At 40.0% G+C, this 25485-nt stretch overlaps 1 protein-coding gene across 1 annotated transcript; it reads right to left on the reverse strand.

Annotated features, from left to right (window-relative positions):
* Window positions 1-9826: 9826 nt before the first annotated feature.
* On the reverse strand, window positions 9827-24844 carry LOC311064533 (speckle-type POZ protein-like A). Its single transcript, XM_084084392.1, has 12 exons — window positions 24645-24844; window positions 22614-22696; window positions 19345-19478; window positions 18044-18165; window positions 17684-17835; window positions 17385-17512; window positions 15950-16127; window positions 14984-15039; window positions 14199-14321; window positions 13150-13292; window positions 12994-13047; window positions 9827-12251 (listed from the first exon to the last, which is right to left on the reverse strand). The coding sequence occupies exons 3-12, from the start codon at window positions 19420-19422 to the stop codon at window positions 12107-12109; spliced, it is 1179 nt and encodes a 392-aa protein (XP_083940518.1). The 5' UTR covers window positions 19423-19478; window positions 22614-22696; window positions 24645-24844; the 3' UTR covers window positions 9827-12106.
* Between the last annotated feature and the right edge of the window lie 641 nt (window positions 24845-25485).

Genomic DNA, 25485 nt, shown 5'->3' on the forward strand with positions numbered 1-25485 from the left:
TCTGGCCGTTTTGGTAGCATGTGTCCCCCCCCCCCCCCCGATTTCTCTCTCTTCCCTTAGAGCTAATGTCAACCTGAAATCAACCTCTAAGCTCCCATATCCCCTTGATACCAACCTACACAATGAGACAGCTGGACGGGCGATTAACATGCTTTCTAAATGGAGTTGAACTGGATGCGTCGCTGAGGAATTTGGTTTATTTATTCAAATATTTTGTATACTTATACACCGGCACATAGGATGAAGATTTTAGGCTCACTAGGTGTCCAGGGACTAGAAACTAAGGGCAGTGGTTCTCAACTGGTTTTGCACTGGGACCTGAGTATTGCATTGACCATGAAGTCAGGAATCGATGTATAGATACAACATTAAACAACAACACCACAAATCATTGCCCCACAAGTCTGTCAGAATATCTGGGGACCTACAACTGGGTCCTGATCCACTGGTTGAGAAACGCTGGTCATGGGGTTGATTTGGTATTCTTGAGTTTGCTCCACAGCCCCTGGGCGATCCCATGTTCTGTGACACCTCCTCATCACATGTGTTCCTCTGTAAAGCCTTGGTAATTAGTACTCTGTCCAGATGTGTTCCACTAGGCTAGGCTACCGGCAAGACTTGGATTTCCTGCTGAAAGTACATTGTTCTGCTTCTGTACCAGTAGATTTGCTTGGATGTTAACGTTTGAAGATTTTCCTCAGCTCATGAAAAGATGCAGAAACTTTGCTTCTCTAAAAGGGTATTTGAATTATCCTTCGTGAGCAGTTTTGTCATTCATAAACTTGGGACTGCTAAACTCTTGACTGAACGGTTGCATTTTCTTTTAATGCAGGACCAGCATGGACTCGACTAGTTACAGAACAAAGGGTGTCCACCCGTGTATTTTGGTTTTATGAATCAGCTCGGCCTTATGACCTAATACTACAAAGTGCCCACAACAATTCTGAATCGAAATTAATCATCAGTATGACGACCAATCAATTCCGACAGCATCTTAAGCATATTCCTAAACCATCACAATTGTCTGTCGGGTGGAAACCTCATATGTCCAAAACTGTTTGAGCTTGCAGATCTGCCACTTTTGATGCTTTTGAGTGACGCTGTAGCATGATCAAGTAAGGCGTTAATTCACAAAAAAAAAACTATACGTTAGAATATGGAGTTAAGAGGTTTCTGCCCAACAGCAATAAGTAATTTAAATGTTAAATGTCCCCCTCATGTTTTAAATTGTGTAAAGAATACTTTATCATGTTTAACATGGTTTTCTCACAAAAAGTGGAAGCCATTCATTTACTCTCATTGAGAAATTATGTATCTATGAATTATCAAAAAATGCAAATATCACAGGCCTCACAACCCGCTCAAAGCAAAGTGTTTCAGGTTTCGGCAAGTGGCTAATTTGCATTTTGAACCGTGATAGGTTCGCGGGTTTAGAAGAATGTGATATGGGTGCTCTGATGCCAGTTTCTGCACATAAAACAATCTGTAAAGTCAAAGTCATGCCTCCAAGAGGAGTCAACTGCAGAGAGACAACAAAACGCATTTGATTGGAGGAGGACTTTAACACTTCAATACCCATACTTTCGTGATCTGATGGTTTCCTTGTTTACTTCATAAACTGTGTGGGTCTTGCCAAGGCAGTCATGGGATGATCATGATGCAGGAACTAAACCAGTATGAAAACCACATTTTTTTTGCTCCCTGGATGTGGCCTCGGCATGTCCGCCCACAGGAGCCACTATGCAGGCAAATTAATGTGTCAGGGAGAGGTGTGTGATAGCGTTAATTGCAGGACAGGTGGATTTAGTGAAACTGGCAGACAATTAACAGCACTTTGTCATGGTTCTGCCACCGAGCCCTGACATCGCCTGTCTTTAATGGGCTTTAATTAGGCAGAGAATTTTCATTTACTCGTTGCCAACGGCGACGAAACAAAAAAATTACAAATTAAAAAAAGGTGAAATGTACAGAATTCTTCCTGAACAACAATGACAAATGGGATTTAAATTCTGAATTTCAGGCACTGCCAAGTATTCATTTAGATAGACTCTAGTCTGAACCACTAAAACCCTCAAGCAAAACTGACACGAGTTACACCTGTACTTTCCCCCCCGTCTACACCAAATCTCTTCGTCAAAAATAGCCAGGGTTAAAGAGTATTGCTCCCCTCTGATGACCAAATCATGAAAATATGCCATCATCTCTAACCAATCAAATCAGATTCCAAATAGTTACTTGTAAGTTCATCTGCACAGTAACTGCCATAAGCAGTGTTGTTGGTCATACACATCCAGGGTTTAGGGGTAGGGCCTGTGTCATTGACCAAATTACACACCAATCACTTGAGTCAAGCTAATATTGAAGTCTGAAAGAGTGCCGTTTTATTTTGTTGTATTACGATGTCTTTTCCTGCACAACTGTAAATGACACTGTAACGTGCTACGTGTGAAGAGAGGAGTGTGATAAAGGGAAACGACTAAGTCTAAGTTGATCTATGTTGATGTTTTTTAGTTCCAGCTCTTTCGTGCAATGCAAAGTGTATACCTGTATAAGTCTCAGTAATTCTAAATCTAAATGTGTTTTACTTATGGCTTAAAAGAGTAAATGATGTCACTTCTATTTTCATTTTCCCAGAGAAATATATCGTAACTATAGGTAAATAGTTCCTTTATTTTTTGGTGTTTGTTAAAGCTAGTGGTATCATATAGATGTGTCATATTCATTGCCATTTATAGACTGCGTTTTTTTTTGTAAAACTCGCACTGACAGCAGCTGTAATCATTTTCTGCTTGCTTAATATTGTTTCAAGGTATTTTTTTCCTTCCCTGTAATATAGGATAAGATCACTGCTGTGTGTATAGTGTAAGTAAAAAAAAAAAGTTCATTTTGGAATATTTGATTCAGTAGGGGGTTTGTTTTATTAAAATGAAATTGTTTGTAAAGATCAATTTTAGGTTTTTATGACATTAAACCTTATTTGAACTTGACTCTTCAAATTCGTATTGGTTAACTACTTACGCCTTATTTAAAAGAAAAAATGTATGTATGAGAAAATAAATCAAAACTTTCAAAGTTTCCTTTGAAAGATAGCTGATCTACAAGCTCACGGCACGCTGTGTATTGTAGATCTTGCCATATGTTTTCCCACACTACTGCACTGTTCCCTAAACAATTAACAAAATATGTTAAATTATGTTTAGGTATTGTTCTAAAACAATACCAAATGTTCCTGCTGTTCTACATAGGACAACCAGTTGAACAAATCACAGACCGAGGCTTTAACCCTGAAATATAAAAGACCATTGGGGTTTTATGGAAGATGCTTCTGAACATGTATTCTGTATTGACTATTGCTACTTTGACCAATTCCAAATACCCTTTAATCTAAGAGGGACAGTTCACCTCACATCTCTTAGTCACCACATGGAGACTTGAATTCATGGATATTTTTTTGTTTTTGTCGCATTCCTAAGACAATAAATTGATGACCGGCAAACCGTTTTTTGGGGGGTGAACTATCCCTTTAAACTAAAATATCGTCTCTGTCCTAAACAGTTACTTTTCAGGGTTCTCAAATTCAAAAATAGTAAAAGTAGCAGATCTACAAGCTCAAAACGTGTCGCTTCGTGGAGCGGATCTGCTTTTTTTGTGTGACGCTGTAGTATGATCAATAGGGTATTCATGTACGATTACGAATAAACACAAAAAGTCAGAATATGGAGATGAGGTTTCTGCCCCGACAGCAACGATATCTAATATTACTGTAGGGCTTGACTTCACCAGCCACGTGGTGCTGCAGAGGAGCAGTGTTAACAGTTACAATGCTGAAGGTTCTATTGAATCCAAATGACTGAAATCAGCCTGAGAACTTTACTCCATTATGACCAGGAAAGCATCTGTGTCATTTTAGATTTGAGCTATAACCATTATTTTATAATTTGGCTATTCAAAAATAGCAGATATACAAGCTCATAGCACAGAGTGCCACGCTACTTCAACATTTGTGCAAATCTTTGAAAATATATATTTTTAAAAACATTTAACTAAAATCTACGCTTCTAGAGGTTCCTGGAACAAAATATTTGACAAATCTTCGCTTTAAAAACTACATTCAAAGATTTGCACACATTCAAGATTTTCAAAAAATAGCAGATCTACAAGCTCATAGCCGCGCTATGAGCTTGTAGATCTGCTATTTTTTGAATAGCCAAAGAAATCTATAAACGGCACATTAATGGCTTAATCCATGCAATCCCATGCATGCCCCGAAAAAACAGGGTCACAACGGTTAAAAGTGGTTAATCTCAAAGTCTTCCCCACAGGATAAACACACCATTTTAAGAGGTACATTTCAGCGTGGCTTTTTAATGGGCAATAAATCTGTGTCCACAGGCGTGGATAGATACCAGAGGTACACCCCAGGGAGCACATCCATTTTAGCGGCGGGCCATCAGGGACAGAGAGGTCTTTTCAATCCCTTCCATTACTCTTATCTGATCATGGGCGAGGCATCCTCTCTGCTTCAAGCATCAAGTCACACCGAGACACTCCTGCTACGCTCGGTCGCTCACTAAAATCCTAACAAGGGAAAAAGTATGAGTATTACTATACGAGTAAAAGTACCTTTCAATATTGCTGCCGTCAGGCAGAAACCTCTTATATCCATGTTTTAACTTTGTGTTTTTTCGTAAATGAATGCCCCTACTTGATCATACTGCAGCGTCACGCAAAAGCATCAAAAGTAGCAGATCTGCAAGCTTGAAACTCGGCGCGTTATGAGCTTGTAGATCTGCCACTTTTGAATTTGAATACCGAAAAGTAACAGTTTTGGACGTATGAGGTTTCCGCCGTACAGAGGCGATATATTTGGTTGTCTTGTATTTCCAGTTGTCAAGACAGATCATTTATCATTGATGATAGCGATAGCCATAATCCCTTTTACCTCTCCTAGTCAAGGCAATTTTTGGCATTTTATTCTTGAAGCCGCCGCTTTTCAGTGGATAAAACATTAAACCAATCTGTACAGTAAAGTATGTTAAAGGTAGGATTAGTGATATATTTGTTTGCTATAGAGCGTTTGTTCAGTAACAGTGGTCCCCCTAATCTCTTTAATAAACAGAAAATACATTTTCTACATTTCAACCAAATCCATTTATCAGCTTAATTTTATAGTGTTCCAGTTCCAATTTTGTCAGCTCATTTATTTGTGTCATCACTTCCAATTTCACTTGTTTAATCTGTATCCTGACTGAGGCCTCTATCCTGATTGGATAAAATTGGTATCCTGACCTGAAAATGCATGTTCTGTTTAATAAAGGGCCGATCAGAATGTAGAGATATTTAACACTCATTTTAACCTGAGGCTGATTTTAAAAGCACCTTCTAAATCCTAACCTAGGTTTTCCGAAAATGTTCTATTTTCTATTCAAAGAAATTTAAGGACATCTAAAATGACACAAATGCTTTCCCGGTTTTATAAAAGGTATAACAATGGCTTTCCCGGTCTTAATGGGTTAACCAAAGAAAACCACTTACCCTACCTTTAATGCAATGTAACTAACACAACTGCGGTGGTTGGAGGCGGTCTATCTGCTCTACTATTGAGACATTCATAGATCCAGATAGTACCACTATTGGTTGACAAGAATTAACTCAAATGGAAAAAAAGAACTTGCCTTCTCAAATGTGCTCTCTGTGATCACTCAACAAAGTTAAAATGTTGGCGTTTGTGCGGAGGACTCGGGTTCAATCACAGGCAGGACGTGAAAAATACGGACTAAACCTTTAAGGGTCTCTTTTTGCTGAGATTGGTCACTTATAGTCACTGTCTGGTGGAAACCTCACATGTCCAAAGTGTTACTTTTCAGGAAATGGAAAACATAACCTGTGTTTCAATGGAACCCAATTAGTCACAAGATCTTGTTTAATATTGATAAAACCTGCAGATTGTAGATTATTTATTTTCCCTACTTTCGCCGTGCTACACTATCTCACACGACAAAGCAGTGCAGCAATTTATGAATTAGCATAAACCGTTGAAATGGACATGCAGTACAAGGTTTCTGCCTGACAGCAACGTTGAGAGATGGCTCCAACTGCATATTCTAACTACATAAAGATAATGCCTTTGAGTCATTTATTAAAGATAACTTGAGACCAGACACAACATAGACCTATTACTGTGCAGTCAAATGACCTCAAACACACAACGTAAAATGATTCTTATGGCACCTTATTCAGTCAGTGAGAGAAGAGCCAACTGGAAAGGTATACACTCCTTGGAGCGGACATGAGGCACGAGACCATTTGTGCTTAATTTGATTCTGAAACAAACGGCAACATTTGTAGCACCCCTATGAGTGGCAGTCAAATCAGTGGCAGCTGTGTCGTTTAGAGCAGTGGTTCTCAAAGTGGTCCTTGAGGGGTTCCAGGGGGTCCCCAGCAAAATGTGTTAATACATTTTAACCCCTTATCCATATTTTATATGTTGGTTATTTAAAAAAATAGCAGATATACAAGCTCACAGTGCGTCATTTCGTGCCGCACTGCAAGCTTCTGTTATTTTTGAAAAATCTTTAAAGTATTTGAAAATTCTTCAATAATTTTGATTGAAGACACAAATCTTCTCTTTTGAGGGTCCCTGGCACAAAACATTTTCAGATGGGGGTCCGCGGCCAAACAAATATGAATTTGGTGGTCCTTGATATGGAAAACTTTGAGAACCACTGGTTGAGGCCCCTCAATGACTGATTAAAATCTGGGGCAGAAAAATGCCGCATGATTTGTGCATTTGTTTTGGCTAAACGGGCTCCTCCCGCAAACTTTGGAAGCCAATCATAGCTCATCAGATTAGAATATGAAAAAGATCTGACTTGATAAATCATGTCAAGATCACATGACTCCAGCAGAGAGAATGTGAACTCATCATGGGGGCAAAAAACATAATCCTCCCCGGCGGTCCCGGTCGGCCGTTCCCGCCCGGCAGAGATTATGATTTCAAGAGTATAGCACAACAGACACAATTGCTGACCTATGTGACGCGTCATCAACACCTTGAAATTCCCATCACAGAAACCGAAGAACAGAATTCAGGTCAAGCAGCTCCTCCAACAACTGTCAGACAACCACACTAAGGTGTCTCCTTTTCAAGCTATATTCGGTTTATGGAAAAGGAAAGGAGCAGAAGAACAGGCAAAAAGGAAGAGAGATGAAAGGTTGGGGAGGTGTACACTACAAAACGAGATAATATCGGGGCTTTTCTCGGTGAGAGGGGCGGACATGGATCAGCGTACACCCACCGCTGATGAAGAAATCTCTTGTTCCAGCCAGACAAGGCTGCATGTTGCTCACTTTAATACATTAAGACCGGGAAGTGTCATTTTAAGATTTCTTTGGCCATTAAAAAATAGCAGATCTACAAGCTCATAGCGCGGCACCGAGTGTTGCGCTATGAGCTTGTAGATCCGCTATTTTTTGAAAGATTGTGGATTTTTTTTGCAAATAAATATATATTATGTTTTAAAGCTAACATGTTTTAACTCAGATCTTCTGGGGGTCCCTGGAACAACATATTTTGAGATGGGGGTCCGCGGCCAATTATATATATAATTTTGGGTGTCCTTGACAAGTCGGAGCACCACTGATATAGCAACATACTGTTAGGATTTAGAAAACATTTTTAGATATGTATTTGGCCAAAAAGATTTGAGTTACAAATGTTCGCTTTAAAAATGTATATATTCAAAGATTTGCACAAATTGTCACGAAAAAAAAATGTAGATCTACAAGCTCATAGCTCTTGCCATGCTATGAGCTTGTATATCTAAAATCTAAAATGACACAGATGTGTTCCCGGATTGAATGGGTTAATTAGAGGCCTATTCATGGCCGCTCTCACACACACACGCGACATGAAAGAATAGCTTTTAATGCGAGCAGCCAATTGCTTTACTTTCTTCCCACAAGAACACCAAGTTCTGACATAGCGCTTCTCAGCTTAACAAGCTGTCCATCTATTTAGTCGTGCCATCGAATATTTCGTTGCTGTCGGGCAGAAACCTCCCATCTCCATATTCAACTTTGGTGAAACTTTTTTTTTCGTAAATGAATGCCCTACTTGATCAAACTACAGCGTCACACAAAATAAGCAAATCTACAAGCTCGAAATGTGCAGCAAAGCGACTCGTTTTGGACATATGAGGTTTCTACCCAACAGACGATTTCCACTTTGCCCAACGTAAGCTGAGAACTTTTACAATACATATTAGGGGTAGTTTATTAGTCGACTACGTAGTTAGAAGAAGTACAGAGAATCTGACGTCTACATGTCAATAATCGCCATTTCGTGTTATGAGTTAACTTTAGAGCGATATGGAAGTTCTGAAGAAGACTACACGTTAGACAGTTAGGTATGTGCCTCAATATAGGTCCATACTGCCACTAGCTGTTGTGACCAGTGAGGAGTGAGTGTCGGCGTATAAAATGGACTTATATTGAGGTAGGGAGTATATAGGCATTAAAATGTTATACAAACTTCCTTCGGTTTAATGTGCACCAAGAGAATAACAGCTCTTGACACCCATTTACTGCTGAAAGCACAACAGAAGGAGAAGTAGTGACATACCTATACTTCCTTAGAATTCCTGATTTTCTCTTTCATTTGACTGGAGGAGACAAAGCAACGCTCACATCCTTCACATTTCCAACAGTCGTGGTGCTGCATTGCAGATACTGTTATGTGCTCAACCCGGGGAGCTGATCAGCAGATGAACAGAAAGAAATTGTGCAAACTAGCAACAAAACAATGCTTGGATAAGAAAAATCAATGCATTTTAAAATAAAGGAGAAAAAAAGCTAGCTGCGTTGGCAATGTATAGAGGTAAAACGTATAGATGCCAAGAACCTAGCTGACAGGGGCCCTTAAATAAATTGATAAATATACGGAGACATATGGCAAGAGGATTGAATACATATCAAGCATGTGAGTTGATGTATGGTCTTCAAGGGACCCTGAAAACCCCCAATGGCTCCTCTGGGCAACTTAACCACTTGAACCCCAGCGTCCCTATTCTGGGGGTGGGAGGACGTTCGGCAAAAATAGCAGTCAGATCAACAAGCTTACAGATCTATTTTTAGCATTGAGATTTGGTGTAGCGTGGAAAAAAAGCGCACCAAGTACAGTTGCAACTCAGGTCCGTTTTACTAAATATAGGGGGGGTAGGTTAAAAGCACCAGTGAAAATGTCTTAGCCTGGCATGGCCAGACTAATATCACTGCATAGATATTGTCTGGCATCTGTGTGGAACCTGCATTTCCAAGGGGAAGATTTAAAAAAAAAAGCCTCTGGTGATAATGATAAACCCGTCCTATATTTGCATACTGGGCCCTGATTGGTGCCTCACAAATTAGGGGGCGGAAAATCCAGTCAAAACCGAGCTGGGCCAGACCAAATCTTCCGAGGGCATTTTTTTTTTTTGCACTGGCAGATTCGTCTCGTTTCCAGGCTGACAATTTCTACGTTTAAAAATGACAACTACTGGCAATTCTACAATGCTGGAAAACTGTTTTAATGGGTTAATGCAGGCATTCTGGCAGACAACAACTTCATTGTTTTTTTCGTCTTTTTTTTTTCTTCAAAAGGAAAAAAAAGGTTCACATCTCAACATGACACTGAATGATGAGAGTAATACCATGTAAAAATGATGCTACTCAAGTTCATTTACAAAAATCCTCCAATGCGTCTGTCATACCAACCACGCCACGTAAGAAACTAAGTCAATCAACGTTGTGACCTCCTGACCCCACCCCCCCTCCCTCCCTCCCCCAGCCCCCATCATCCATACACATACATAGAATAAAGCCTAATTCATACTCCGTTAAGTAGTATGACGCGTCGCTTGCCGACAAGAACCGGTGTGTATAGGGATGGGGCGATAATCGTTATCATCATGTATCGTGACAAAAACAAAGCTCACAATAATCGTATCGTGGAGATTTTTAATTTATCGAGGAATTGCTCGGTCATAGCTTTTGGTTGAGCTGCAAATTCAGTACCACTTAAAATCCACTATACTTGACAAAACGGACCTGCAAGGAGCGCATTTGGTACGCTTATTTCACTCTACACAAATCGATTCTCCAAAAATAGCCCATCTACCAGCTTGTAGATCGGCTATTTTTGGCAAAACACTCCCCCCAGAATATGGATGCTCAAGTGGTTAACAAAAGTGGCATTTTTAATTTTTAACCCATTAAGACCTGAAGAAGCATCTGTGTGACATTTTCATTTGAGCTAAAAAGCATTATTTTACACTTTGGCTATTCAAAAATAGCAGATATAAAAGCTCAGCTTGTAGATCTGCTACTTTTGAAAAATCGAGAAAATGTGTGCAAATCTTTGAATATTTTTAAAGCAATGTTTTTTTTTACTCAAATCTTTGCTTCTGGGGGTCCCTAGAATAACATGTTTAGAGATGGGGGTCCACGGCCATATCATTTTTGAGAACCACTGATATTATAGCAAATATGTTTTTTCAAAAAACTGTTAGGATTTAGAAGACATTTGTAGAATCCCCCAGAAGCAAAGATTCGAGTTACAAATGTTCGCTTTCAAAAAATATATATCCAAAGATTTGCACGATTTTCACGATTTTTCACAAAATAGCAGATCTACAAGCGCATAGCGGCACTCGGTGCCTCGCTATGAGCTTGTATATCTGCTATTTTTGAATAGCCAATGAAATCTAAAGTGACACAGATGCGTTCCAGGTCTTTGGGTTTAAAGCAGATTTTGATTATCGCGATAATATCGTTAATCGCAATTATTATTTTGCATGTAATTTTCATATCGTCCCATCCCTACGCGCAAACAACACGTCGCGATTGGTTCTCGTCGGCAATTGGGTGACACGGCCTTGCGATGGGGGGTGTAAATTAAGCTCAACAGTGCCAATGGAAGTGATGCTCAGCATCCTATACAAATCCAAGCATGTTGGAGGACATTTTTGCGCGTGGACTATATTCAAATCATTAATTCCGCACAATTCTTTTTTTTCCCAGATAATTGCAGAAAATAATACAAATTGTTAACAACATAATTGGTACTTGGACACTTTCTTTTTCAACAATACAGGACCATGCATTAGTCTTTCCACTTTTTTTTTGTTAACCACAATATATTGAGAATATATAATATTTGCAAGTTGGTAATACTATGGAAAGCTAAATCTCGAAAATTGACTCTATAACAGTTCACAGACTTAATGTTCTGGAATATGTCAATCAGATGGGAGACTGGATAAATACTTTTTCTATTCTTCCAATATGATTTAACAGGTTTGGGCCAGAGTATAGACATTTCTTTTCTGTCTTACACACAATGGTTATCAACACAGGGTATTTCATAATGCTGCATGATTATTTTTTCCCCCACACATATGCAATAGAACAGACTTTCTTGTACACGGGTCTTCTGAAGATGGGTTCGACTGTCATTTACATAGAAATGGTGCCATCAATATGGGGCATATTCATTTTTTAAAAAGTGTAAAGAATTGACCTTGCACTGAAAGAGTTCATGCTTTTCTAATGTCTAGTCGCAAAATGGGCTAAACATTACAAATATATAATATTTCCCATTTAATCAAACCCTCGATACGTTCCTATAGAACTCCATATCAAAATGACTATATTCATGGGAACTAGTGCAATCTGGAGGAGGCCTGGTCTGTGTGACAAGGCAGGCACACAGTAAAATAGACAAAAGTACTCTAGAGCAGCTCCAGAGCAATGGCAGATATATTAAGGCCATTTTGAAAATTACGGAAAAACAATAAGTAGCAACTTGCCTGGCTACCCAGACTGAAGAGGATTCAGTTGGGGCAGCGAGGCAAGCAGACAACTGACCGCACTTTCCCCCCCTTCGTGGATGTTGGGTCAGCCACCTGCCAGCCTCCCAACTCTCCCCTCTTCCAGAAGGTTCCGTTCTTGCTCTGTTCATATGGGTTTTGGGGTGGTGGTGGAATTAGAAGCCATACTCTTCCCAGTCCTTGCTTTGTAAACCCATGCCTCGCTCCTCCAGTAAAAGTCCGAGTGCACAGCGGGGCGGTCAGGACTGTTTTAGGCGCTTCCTGGGCAAACCAAAGGGTGGGCACTGTGCTGAGGCCAGCGCGCGGAAGGCCTCTGCCACTAAGTGAGGGTGGGACTGGATCATTGACTTCCAGCCTGCCGTCTCCATTATGTCCGTAGCGTGACTGTAAGCACATAGACAGAGGAAAGGGAAGAGACGACGCTCAGTCAAGAATGTGCACATTAAAAATCAATCTGGATAAATGAGATCGTAATGGCAAAGGAAATAAGAGGCTTCAAAAAAGGTTTGAGCTCGGGAGAAGAAAAAAAAAGGTGCTGCTTTGAAAGAGGGGAGATCCATGCATACAAATGAGAGCAACCATCTCTCCATTACAAAGCAAGTGTTTACACAGGTCTGATGAAGGCCTCTTGACCAAAATGTCACCATCTTTAATGTAAATACAAACTTTTGTAATGGGGTTGAGGGCTGCAAATGTATGCATCACAGGAAATTAGAGGGACATGACTGACGAGCCATCTGAGGAATTCACAAAAAAGCACCATCGGTAACGTGTGAGGCTCTGACACTTTTCTTTTATCGCCTGAGATTAATTTCAGTGCGGTGTCTCCCCACACACACCGCAAGCATTAGAGCTAATAAGTAAACATTTCAAGGTGTCCTACAACAACAGCACACTAAATCAGTCTGAAGAAAAACTTTGATTTAAATTCAGGAAATATTCCTTTGCAGCTTATCCCGGTGCGAGTCTATTAATAACTCATAGGATACAAAGATACGCCACTTCACCGCCAAAGAGTGCGCTCAACTGCCTTTGCTTAAAACAATGAATTCTAATGCATCTGGTCGGGGGAAGAGATAAGAGTACGTTATAAATCTTGTGTCACATATATCAGCTAATTACATACTTGCTGTTCCAGTTCTTCCCATCTTTACAGCCCAGCTGTCTCAGGACACTGCACCTATGGTGGGGAGATAAAAAGGTAAGCATTCAGGGCTGGTAAACAGAAATGGCAGCGGGAATTTATCACTGGGAGTTTTTTTTTTTTTTTTGTGATACTCGCCTGTTGATAAAATCTATGGCTTGTGCTTTAAGCTGCTCGGCACTGTGCAAGTCTGCTAGGATGAGGGTGTCAGCCACGTTCTCCACCGAAAGGCTGTTGCACAGGGCCTCTTCACACATGACCTTTAAACGCTCCAGAGCGTACTGCGGAAAGAGGAGGACAACACAGAATGCTAAGGTTATGGCCATGATGCATGCGACCCAACAAGTTTTAGTTTGCAGTGTCCCAATGCACATCTAATCTAAAGATATGGTCGCTTGCCTACGGATTTTTATGCCTGTATATGGCTGGACAGAAGATTAGGGACCAGACATGGAGAACATCTCAGTAAAGAGTTCAAAGAAAAAAATAAAACAAAAAACTACTCCCGACTTTGCCTTCGGCACTTGTTCCTAAAATGTGTAACTTACTAGGGATGCGCCAATCATATTCACATCAGTGGCCTCAAAGTCGGCTAATTCTATGAAGCAATTATCAAAGAATGGCTGTATCTAGGGAAAGTACAACAGTGCTTTTACCGAGCCTTTAGGCAACATTATTAATTATCAATCAATCATTCAATAATGAGACAAAAGTCGTCGCATATTATAGGGGGAAAAAGCTGAATGTAGAAAGTTGTACACCTTGAGCCCAAATCCCCCTGCTAAAAATCGTATACATTTCAGAAAAAGGTAATGTCCTTTGTAAATGTTAGCACAACATTAGTCTCAAGTAAGCAGACAATCAGAGAGCTCCACCGCACCTACCGATATGTCTGGGGAAAGCTAAATTCAAGATATGTGTGGGTCGCAAGAACACCGGCAAGAATGGCCGCTTACAAACCTACAAACTCAAGCTTTGAAAAGAAAGCACATCACCATCCCAATGTGAAGCACGGTCCTAAAGGTCTTTGCATTGGTTCTGCAATGCAGTTATTTTTTTTTTAATTCCATATTGCTTCCACCCAGTTTTAGCTCCTACATTGAATTGTGATGTCGCCAGACGTATCAGTAGCCAGGCAGAGATCTCTCATGTTCTGTCCACGCCAGACTAGCAGAACATCGACTTACTTTATCTGCTGCCGCCAGCAGGTTGTCAGCCATCTTCTCCAGGTTTGGAGCCTTGCCTGTGTAGATGAAGCCCATCATCTCCTTGAAAACATCTGGGTCCACGTCGCTGATGTCAACACGATTCTGGAAAGACCAAGGCCAGAAGTTCAGTTCCATATTATGACACATTATTCAGGAACCACAAAATGTTCTTAACAATGTTCCTCCAAGTATCTACATTAGGATTAATGAGTCATTAAACTTTATGCTCAAGCTACATGTAAAGGAGCTGCTATAGACAGACCACTGGTTCTCAATGTCAGGTCCAGGGACCACCAGGGGTCCAGGGACCTTACCGGAGAGTGTACACACGGAACCAAATGGACCCATTCAAATGTCATTTGAACACTCAGTTAAATTAACAGAGAGGATTTTACAGTGTATATTCCCGGATATAAAAATGGGGGTCCGTGGCCTAAGCCATATCAAACTGGGGGTCCTGGAAATTCCAAAGGTTGAGAATCACTGCTATAGATAACAGTACATACAATACATTAAGAATGGAATACAAATACCGTAATCAATGGTTTGTGTGTGTGTGTGTGTGTGTGTGTGTGTGTGTGTGTGTGTGTGTGTACACACACACACACACACACACACACAATGTGTGAGGTATGTTACAAGTGGGTTTGTGCACACATCAGCAAACCAATACAAAGAAAAAACTTAAATAAAATAGCATTTAAAAAATAATGTTTAAACAGCATAGATTTGTCAACTACGTAAATAAAACTATTAATTCTTACTTTTTTACTCTCTTCCATTTCATGTTCAAACATCGCATTAAAAACTGGAGACCTTGCTGTAAGAAAAGGAGGGAGGGGAGAAAAGCATTACAACACAATCACAATAACTAGCATTTATCATATTAGTTAGCATAACAAGTTAATTATATGGGCAACCATGGCCTATGATATAGTCCCTGTCGTGCAGAAACCTTGCATCTCATTTTTATGTTTCTTAAATTAACTAATGCCCTATTTTATATTGTGTTGTATGACAGTGTTGCACAAAAGTAGCGAAAATGCCAATCTACAAGCTCACAGTGCATCACAATGACATGCCCAAAACAGGAACTCCAGGTTGAAAATGGTTACGTCTATCTGTTTATTTATTTATAAAGTATTAACAAATGCTTGTAGCGAAATAACTAGCAATGTTTTTTGGTCACACAAGGTTTGCCCGACAGCGACAATATATTACTTTGTCTCACAAGCAAGTGGCTTATAAAAAAAAGGCAAGGCTATCTTCCTTCAAAACCAGCTTGACTTAGTACAATGTACATCAGTAGGGAATGTGAACGAATAAGCGCTACTATAAATCATAACAGTTGCCGTTTTATATCAGCATTCGTGCTCTGACCACAGCCCTGTGGCCACACCAGCTGCCACCATGTCTAATGCAGAGAAAGAGCTGAAGAGAGCCCTCCAAATCTCCCTGATCCTGCAGTCAGACCAGGCCAAGCTGGGCCAAGCAGAGCTAGCCGAGTGGATTAGAGCCCACAGCAGAAGAGGGCTGTTGCAAAAAAATAAAATCAAGCCAGGAAGCCAAACCCTTGGTAGCCTATCAAGGTACTTATGGCTTTCCAGGAGAGGCTATCGAAGAAAAGAGCGGCATAGGGGCGTCTTTGCTCAGCTACTGCGGGGCTCATCTCCCGGTATCCTACTCGGGTATAGTAGTGCCGGCAGCCGTGGGAGAAAGAAAGGTCTTGCCTGCCAGGATGGATTTGTGAGCTTTGAACTCCTGCCCTCCCACATAGAGGCTACAGTCGGTGAAGCGAGAACACTCCCACAGGTTCCCCAGGTCATCAGACAGCTGACATTCTGGAACCTTCAGCATGTTCATGTTGGACTGGCCTGAAATGTTCACGGAGTCCTGGACCACGCTCACCTGAACACACACACACACACACACACACACAGAGATAACTGTATTGAAGCATGACAACGATAAGACAATAACTGTCAAGGAACAATGGTTTTCAGGTCCAAGGTCCTAGCATGACATCTTATAGTGCACGGAGAGTGTCATTTAGTTTTGTAAAAAAAAGTTTTTAAAAGGTCGACAAATCGAATTTCTGCTCCTTAATGGCGTTTTTAATACCCATTGCATACTGAGGAACCTACAAACAGGAGGGGATTTTAATTGCAAAAACACAGCCAATTGTAACCAAAATTAATTCACTTTGCTGAAACGCCTAATTAATGAGGAGAGACATTCCATCTTCGATTTAAATCTCATTTGCTTATGAAATTGCCAATTTCCCCTCAAAATTTAAAACCTTGCTCGGACCGTTGTCAGGCATATTGGCAGTTAGTTGTTGCAATATTTGACTAATTGCATTTACATCAAAATTATTGGACAGTTCATTTAAAAAAAATACTCTTCCACTGGGAGCTCAAACGGTGTGCAGACTTCCCCTCTTTTTCTCACAGTTCATTTAACTCCCTCTAAAGAGACACCTTGGAAAACATTTACTCTTCTCAACACGTTGAATTCAATTATTTGTTTTACAATTGCAATTAGTGACATAAAATGTCACATGGGGAACGCCATTTCACTTTTTAAGACTTCTGATTTACCTAGAAGTGATTGGCAACAATGTTCAAGATAAAATGGTAACAATATAGCATGTATATCGACAGGAATAAGATCAGACCGATTTAATTCAAAATGATCTGCCACCTTTACACTCTTCAGAAGGATTTCTCAAAGCCTGGGCTCTCTCCTGGACCTAAATAGGTTCCATAAATTACTATAGAAATTCATAACCACCGTTAATCAGTGTTGCTACTGCTGTGCAAAAGGTTTCTCAAGTATGTGTAGTTGTAGGCCCAATAAATCAGAGGAGTGCTTATTCCCATTGATGTAATTAGACAAATTCACATGATATAGTTGCCCTATAGTTGCCATCCATCTACTCTTGATCACCATACCTCCGCTGGAGAAACTGGGGTTTGCTTATGCTTAAGGACACCATGAAGGAAAAATAAATTGTATACCCCCTGCTTGACTTTTATTGGCCATTAGGATAATAATCCAAGTATTATTGATACATTAACCCCAATCTGGTCACAAGGTTATCCTCAAAACCAGGGTTCAACAAAGCATTGAAAACGGAAACGTTAGTATTGTAGTATCAATTACCTCACAAAAAAGTGTGAGCTTATCATCAGGCAACAGTCCATTGGCTTCATCAAGCAGGAAATCTCTCCTGATGAATTTTTTGAAGCCCCAGTCTTTGCCTTGGACAAATCGATATGCTCTTTGGCTTTCTATAAAGAGGGGGGACGACGACGACAGTGTTAAGTATCAATATTTCCTTTCAGAGTTTGAGAAATTAGTACATCACAAATGTCAATACAAAAGCAGTAATGGCAATTAAAATAAAAGCAGTACCGAACACATGCATTTGACTGAATATTGTGTTGCCGGCTTGTACTCACCCATTGCTTTTGTCTCCTCTCTTTTTGCGTTTAATAAGGAAAACTTGAACTTTGCTCTGACTTCACTTTTTGGACAACTAACAAGCAGTAAATACAATGACAGATAATCTTTGCTTTCATCATCAAGTCCCTTTGGATTGACTCTGAGACACCTGTCAAGTAAACAGAGATAAACACTGCATGTCAATGATGGTTAAAAACTACACAAGTTACAGCATTAACAACATCCATCATTTCTGCCAAAAACACAAAGCCATGATAAGCCTTCTGGGGTGATGTTCTCTCCTGCTTAGAGGAGATCCATTACGGATACAATAAATCCATGCATTCTTCTGAGCAGCTTATAATCCGAGTACTAACCATTTCATCTTGTCGTTAGGCCCAGAGGAGAAGGTTGAGCTCTTCAACACCTCTCCCATCTCCTCTCTGCAAAAGCTGAAGTTGTTGATGGTCCACATATAGGAAAACTTCACAACTTTGACCTTGAGAATATAATAAAACAAAATAAATATAAAATAAAACGTAATTAATAATTGTGATAAATTACTCACGTTTATTATGCATTATAGTCTGGTGTTTGTTTGTCTTATTGTTATGTCTTGTTGATGTATCGGTCTGTTATTTCTCATAAAAATCAATACAAAAATGTAGATAATAGTATCTCAGATGGTTATTAAAATAAATTCACACATTTACAGTATATACAGCATTGCAGCTTCAAGCAGAAGTTGAATACTGCTAAAGGACAGAGTTCAGTACATGCACATGGGGCAACTTGTCCATACTATGATCATGTTATAGATTATATATCAGACATAGATTATAATGACCCAACCCTTGTTTGAATATCGGTTGCACTTGAAGCGATGATGCATTTCAAACTGTAGCTGAATGAGGCCTGGCAAGCCAGCATTGCCTCCTCCAGCATCTAATAAGCCCAATAAAACTCCCTGACTTGCTTGAACAGAATAGTACATAATACTTCCTGTTATGGCGGTTTAGATTCACGAGTTATAAAATCTATTACAGCTTCATAGTGGTTTGAATTAGGGCCTCATAATATTGGGCATAGCTTTTCTATTTCATTTATTTTTCGGCACTTGAGGACAAAGTCAAGAAATTAAATCTTTCTGCATCTCAGGATCCACACGGGAACGGAATGGCTCCAAAGTGGATCCTGTAGACATCCTGTAATGTCAGTCATCTATTTGATTTTGATTATATTTTAGTGAAAGAAATACAAGTAATCACAACAGGATATACACAAAAGCATAATGAAAAACGTATTTCCAATGTGGTACTTGAAGCTAGTCGTACCAAGGGCCCTATCTAAATAGCCGATCTACATTGACGCGTTGTGAGCTTGCCTTGTATTTTCAGTATTTTAAAATGTTTTTCAAAACAGTAAAAAATGCTTAATAAGATTAGGCATGAAGGGATAAGCGCCGCACAAGATATGGCCCCAAATCTCTTTGCCAAAAATAACCAATCAAAAAGCTCTACAACGTATCGCGACGTGTTGTGAGCTTGTAGATCTGCTACTAACGCAGAACGTTCACACATTATGACATGCCCAGAATAGGGATGCTAGGGTTCAAGCAGTTCAAGACATATGCATGAAACAGCATTTAGGCGGGCGTCTGAAGCACCGTTTTACATACCTGTGTGTAACACCAGCTCTCTGCCACAGGTCCACTTGACATCTCCCCCGGTGGAGGGGGGGTGGGAACCCGTGACATCGCCAGCTTTGCCCCTCAGCACAACCACTGATGCCCTTGAACACGTCCCACTTGACCTTCATAAAAAACAAAGGACCAAAGAACAATGGTTAGGGAGGTGATTGACGTTTTGTACACAATTGATATAAGGATATCATACGATATTCCAACACCAGCATTCTCATTTGCAGATTACAAAAGGCAGAGTAAGAGATTTTCTTTGGTTAAAATAAGTGTTAAATAGCTTAGAGTTCTCAACGGGTCTGAAAATTAAGGCCCGGCACCCAACTGGGCCAGCCCGAGGCTCGGCATGGCCCGAACAATAGGCTCTATGCACAGCAGCGATATTGGGAATGAATTGGGCCCCTTCCTTACTTCCTTCACAGGTGTTACCAATAATACTAATTAAGGCTCTGTTCCATTTAGTGTGGTATAGTGGTTGTCTTATTTTCAAGGACGCCCATAACTCTGAGAGTGTACAAATGGAACCAAATGGACCCGTATTGTACACTCTCAGAGTTACACACCAACCATAAGGGGCCATTTGGAAACCAAAATGGAGTGTTTCTAGTGCATGCACGATATCAGCACCCTGACCAGAATGGAACAGAGCCTTCATTAGTATCATTGGTAGCACCTGTGAAGGAAGTAAGAAGAGGCCCAATTTCTTTCCAATATGGCTGCTGTGCATGGAGCCTATTGCCATACTTTTAGGCCCGGAAACCCGAAAAGATGTCATTGAATGAATGGAACAGTAGAAAAATGTCATAACTCCATCCCGGGTCCGCCACATCTTAAAACGTGCGCCAATAGGCATTGCACTATGAAAAAGAAAACAAGAAACGGAAGTCTCGCCAGACGAGATTGAAATCTCGAGATTTCAATCTCGTCTGGCGAGACTTCTTTTTTTTCGGTTGCATAGTGTTCTGTCACTATGAATGTCAGATCTCACAAAAAAACTTTCACTGACTTTCGATTGAGTTTTGGCCATTGTCGACGGTTTTTCCTTTAATAACACAGGCTAGGAAGTTCGGACGGTGACAAACTAGATAAGTAAAGTTCACTTAAAGCTGCATCAAACACATCCACTGCCATTTCCGTCGGCCTTGCCGTTAGGCTGCTAGGGGCAGTTGAAATTTCTTTTTTTTTTCTTTTTCTTCACAGAACCCAAGGCTCGGCCTGACCCGGCTAATTAGCATAGATTTTGGGCCCGGCCCGAAAACGTCGGGCCCGTTGAGAACTCTAAAATAGCTCTATATTCTGATACTCATTGCTATAGCGTGTTTGTTCAGTAAAAGGAGCCTCCATGTCTCTCCAACAGAAAAAGGTATTCAGGATACCAATTTTACCCAATCAAGATAGAGAACTCAGTCAGGATACAGATTAAACAAGTTAAATTGGAAGTGATGACAAAGAAATGAGCAGACAATATTGGAACTGGGACACTACTGATGAATGGGTACTCTCTCAGTCTCTCCTGATTGGCTGAAATGTTGTCACCTACCTGAACATTTAATTTCTGATTATTAAAGAGCTGGAGAGACCCCTGCGACTGAACAAACACTCTTACTAATCAGAATATAGTGCTTTAACCTTTTAAACAAAACGTTTTGTTGTAACCAAAGAATATCACTTACCCTACCTTTAATCCATTAAGGGAAAGCCTATACGTGAATGTCTTAAAACTGGGAAAGCATCCGTGACATTTTAGATGTTGTCATGTACAGTATGTAAAAAAAAAATTGAATAAAAAATAGATTTTCTGAAAACTTAGGTTAGGATTTAGAAGGCGTTTTTTTTTTTTAAATCAGCCTCAGGTCTAAATGGGTTAAATAACCTGTGAGACAATTCCTAAGAGGTTTTACAAAATGGTAACATATACAGTATGGGCTGAGTCAAGATTATGCTGTTTGCCATTATACTGCCACAACTAGAAGTAAACTATTACAACTGAGCTCACATAAAACTGCAGGTGTTACCCCAGAATTGATAGCAACAGAAGCGTTTGTAGGCTTGATGTGTCTAGTGGATGTAATGGACTTAACCGAGAGGGTTAGTTTTGTGCTGCGTTTCAGCAATGCCATGAGTTTTATTCCAGGCGGGATTGCCCAGGTTTCTCTACGAGACTACAACTGAGGACTAGGATTGGGCAATTAACCGAAAACATAGGAAGATCTGCTATTTTCACTTCTTTTTTAAATAAGAAGTGAGGCAAATGTTTAAAACAATGGGGATATGGATTTGATTCAATTAGTGTCACTAAAGCTATAAACATGATACGGTCAAAGTTAAAGGGATAGTTCACCCGCATGACTTTTTTTTCTATCGATTAGTCAACCCATGGAGACTTGAATTCATGGATATTTTTTTGTTTTTGTCGCATTCCTAAGCCAATAATTTGATGACCGGCATCAGTTCCGGTAGGAGACACAAAGAGTCTCCTTTGTATCTCCTACCGGAACCGCTGCATTCCGGTCTGCTGGTCACAAAATGATTGGCTTAGGAATGCAACAAAAACTAAAAAATATCCCTGAATTCAAGTCTCCATGGGGTGACTAATCTGTATGTATGAATTTCAGGCATACAATTTACAGGAATTCCGATTTGCTGCTGTGGTCGAGTACGTTTCTCTCCACTGACCTTTATCGAAGTAAACCCAAACATTTAAGCTAATGGTTAAAGCAAGACAATCAAAAGGCTGCCATGTTATTATACCGTTCTAAATTAAGCCCTGACAGTCAACACAACATTTACAAGAAATGGAGAAAGGCAATTAAACAACTCCCAAGTACTTGAATTCCTTTTGCAAAAGTGAGGTTTTATCAGCCCAATCTAAGAAACATAGAAACCAGTGAAACCACTGCCTCCATGTTCTAAAACAGGGGTGTCAAACTCATTTCAGAGTGAGGGGCGAAATATGACTTCATGTTCACTTTTACACAGCTGTCACTGGCTTTGTTTTTGCCATAACTACAGTATATCACTTTGCAAATGTTTATTGTCAAGAAAAATAGCTACTTTAATTATCGATATTACAGTTGCAGGCTACAAGACATTTGGTATGAGAGGTGAAATAAATAAACGATGCAACTTTTGTTTAAGGAGCCCCCAATAAACCATTTGAAAGTAGAACAATTCCATTTCAACTTATGTTATGTCTTAGAATCTAAGACATACCACACAAGTTGTAGAAGAATATAGGCTATACTCACCCTTTGAATGGTTGAAATGTGCAAATATGAGGTATATCTAAGTTATCACTGGATACTTCATGGCCCTATCAACAGATCCCACTCTAGAAGGAGAAACATACAAAAAGGTAAGACTTTGGAAAGAGACGCTGGTCACCCTGTTGTTGAACATATCAGAATATTATATTTGCCTGGTAAGTGGAATCATTTTAGTTGACACTGCGACTGGTTTCTTGTAACCATAGGTAAGTAGCTCTAATAATCCCTGACAGATATGCCACAATACTAATATACAATTAAGACCAAATCAATGAATCTGCTGTTGTGAAATTCAAACAACATTGGGATGACAGTCATTTTGATTGCAGGCTACACAGTAAAATCCTCTAATAGTCTATATACATGTGTGACTATTGTGAACGAATATAACCAAATTTGGTCAAATGTCTACCCTGCTCAGAGTTAAATCAACAGTGAGGCTTTGATTGGTTAGTGTGTCGGGCCTTTGGGAGTCCAACTAGCTTCCATTCAGATGTTTTTTAAGCTACCCTCTCTTCTTGTCCAGGCATGTTAAAGTTAACTAGCATATTGCTAGTGAGCTAGCAAGGCTAGCAAACAATAATTAACAACTTAATTGAACAGAGGACACACGTGACTGGCTTGGCCGTACAAGAAGTCTGTTATCTGATTCAATTAAAAAAAACAGGTTGTAAAACAGTGAGGGTTAGAACAGAAACCCCCCCAACCCAGAACAATAACAAAGTACCACCTCTCAAAAACCCCAACATGGGGATGCTAACGTCAACTTAGGCTAACTCGGCTCTTGACGTTTAATTAACAACGTTTATAATCACAGCCAACCTGGACTAAAGGTGTCATACATACAACTAGCTAGTTGTATGTATGACATCTTTAGTCCAGGTTATAATCTACAGCAGGGGTCTTCAACAGGGGGTCCGGGACCCCTAGGGGGTCCTCAGAGTTGCTACAGGGGGTCCGCCAAATCTCTGTGTGATAGGATCATTGTTTTTTTTACATGAACCACTTGAACCCTAGCGTCCCTATATTCTAAGGACAACTTTAGCCGAAAATAGCCGATCTACAAGCTCACAACGCCTGGCAGGGCGAGGCATTGTGAGCTTGTAGATCTGCTATTTTCGGCAAAGAGGGAAAAACGAGCAGACCAAGTACAGAGTGAAAGTTCACTAAGTATTGATGGTTTAAGTCGTTAAATGTCTGAAAATACACATTAATATGAATCCAACATCTATGAAAAGCTTTAATCTGCAACACAATTTTATATAATATATAATGGGGGTCCCTGCTTCATCTCTCTCAGTTAGGGGGTCCTTGTTGGCCTGAAAAGGTTGAAGACCCCTGATCTACAGTAGTAAACTGCAACCGCATTCGTAATGTTCTATGCGCAATACTTCCACCAACTGTCACTTATAATTGTGCTGCACACTAATTTAATGCTTAATAATAATACTTAGTTAGTTAACGCTAAGCCAATATGACGTCATTTTCGACAGAATAAAGTGTTGACGTCGACGGGGAGTTTGTCGACCCGTTGAGATAAAACGTAATTTTTGTTGGAAAAGAACATACAGACAGTTATGTCGCTGTCTGTCGTGTGACAGACAGACAGGCTCGCTCGCGACTTGATTCGCATTATAAAACAACTGTCAAGACGAGCCGTTAGCAACGAGTCGTCAACAACAACATCATCCTCAAAAATCAACAGTTTACACGAAATGTCCTTTAACTGCTGGCCATAACTGTCATACATCACGTAGGATGTTTAAAAGACCCTTAAATCACATTAAAAGAGACAAAATAGCAGGCCTTTTCTTTAATGATGTGCTATAGCTAACGATATTAGCAATGCGTGCTAAAGCTAGCCTTAGTCTGCCGGGTTGGGAGAGAAAACAACACTTCTTTCTAACGGCTAACAGTTAGGTAGGTTAGCTTACTAGCTTGTAGCAACACCCCATGCTAACACCACAAAGCTAAAGATACAAAAAGAGGAAAAGGAGCACCCATAATGAATACCTTTATATTTCATGCTTCCAAGTGGGTGTGAAGAGAGCCGGTGTGGGTGTTGTTACCAGGGCGGCTCTCTTCACCGGTTTGGCGTGTTGGTTTTCGCCCAGTTTGTTGTGTGCTAGGCTTTCTTTGTCTAGTTTAATGTTTCAGGATGGCTTCTAGCAGCTCGGCTAGCTAAAAGCTTCGAGGCTAGCTGCTGCTTGTTGGGGGCTGATAGCAGTGTTGCCAGGTTTTGCGTGAGAAGTAAGCAGCCCAAAAAACAAGCCCAAAAGAAACAACTACAGGCCACGCATCAGCACTTCTTTTCTTTTTTTTTATTGATTGATTGAATACTTTATTTATAACAGTTTGCAAAAACAAGGCACAGATTTATACAAAATAATGCTAAAAGGAGAACACATATAAGCCCTCAGGGCTGTTGTTTCCATTAAGGTCCTCTGTATTCAATTCATCGATTGATCGATTGATTGATTGAATACTTTAATAGCAGTTTGCAAAAAAAAAGCACAGGAAAGTATAGTTCAATACAAGGTCTGCTAAGAATAATTCAAACAAGCTATGGCTATTGTTTCCATTAGGGTCCTGTGTACTCAATTCATCAAAACATTTAATGACAGATCTACAATACTATGCAAAAAAAACATCATATATACAAGTAGTAATAAGAAAGAAAGATATGTACAGTAAACAGTTGGGGGGGGGGGTAATTTCCGGTGATAGACCTTTTACTTTTTACAGGGGCCAGTTACAATTTGCAGTCACCTGTAGCCTATACAGGTGCTCTTTTAGAGCGGTGTGTGGTTCTGTGTGGTTCTGGCGACATAGCAGTAGACCAAATTTGACCCAA

Source organism: Gymnoscopelus microlampas (genome assembly GCF_963454915.1).
Source record: "Gymnoscopelus microlampas genome assembly, chromosome: 17".
Classification (NCBI taxonomy): domain Eukaryota; kingdom Metazoa; phylum Chordata; class Actinopteri; order Myctophiformes; family Myctophidae; genus Gymnoscopelus; species Gymnoscopelus microlampas.

What these genes read in the sequence shown, in the direction of transcription:
- LOC311064533 (XM_084084392.1), bottom strand. Translation starts at nt 19,422, where the DNA reads ATGTCACGGGTTCCCACCCCCCCTCCACCGGGGGAGATGTCAAGTGGA. An exon ending in AGAGCTGGTGTTACACACAG is followed by an intron (nt 18,166 to 19,344) that starts GTATGTAAAACG and finishes TATATTCTCAAG; the next exon opens with GTCAAAGTTGTGAAGTTTTC. An exon ending in CCTAACGACAAGATGAAATG is followed by an intron (nt 17,836 to 18,043) that starts GTTAGTACTCGG and finishes TTTACTTGACAG; the next exon opens with GTGTCTCAGAGTCAATCCAA.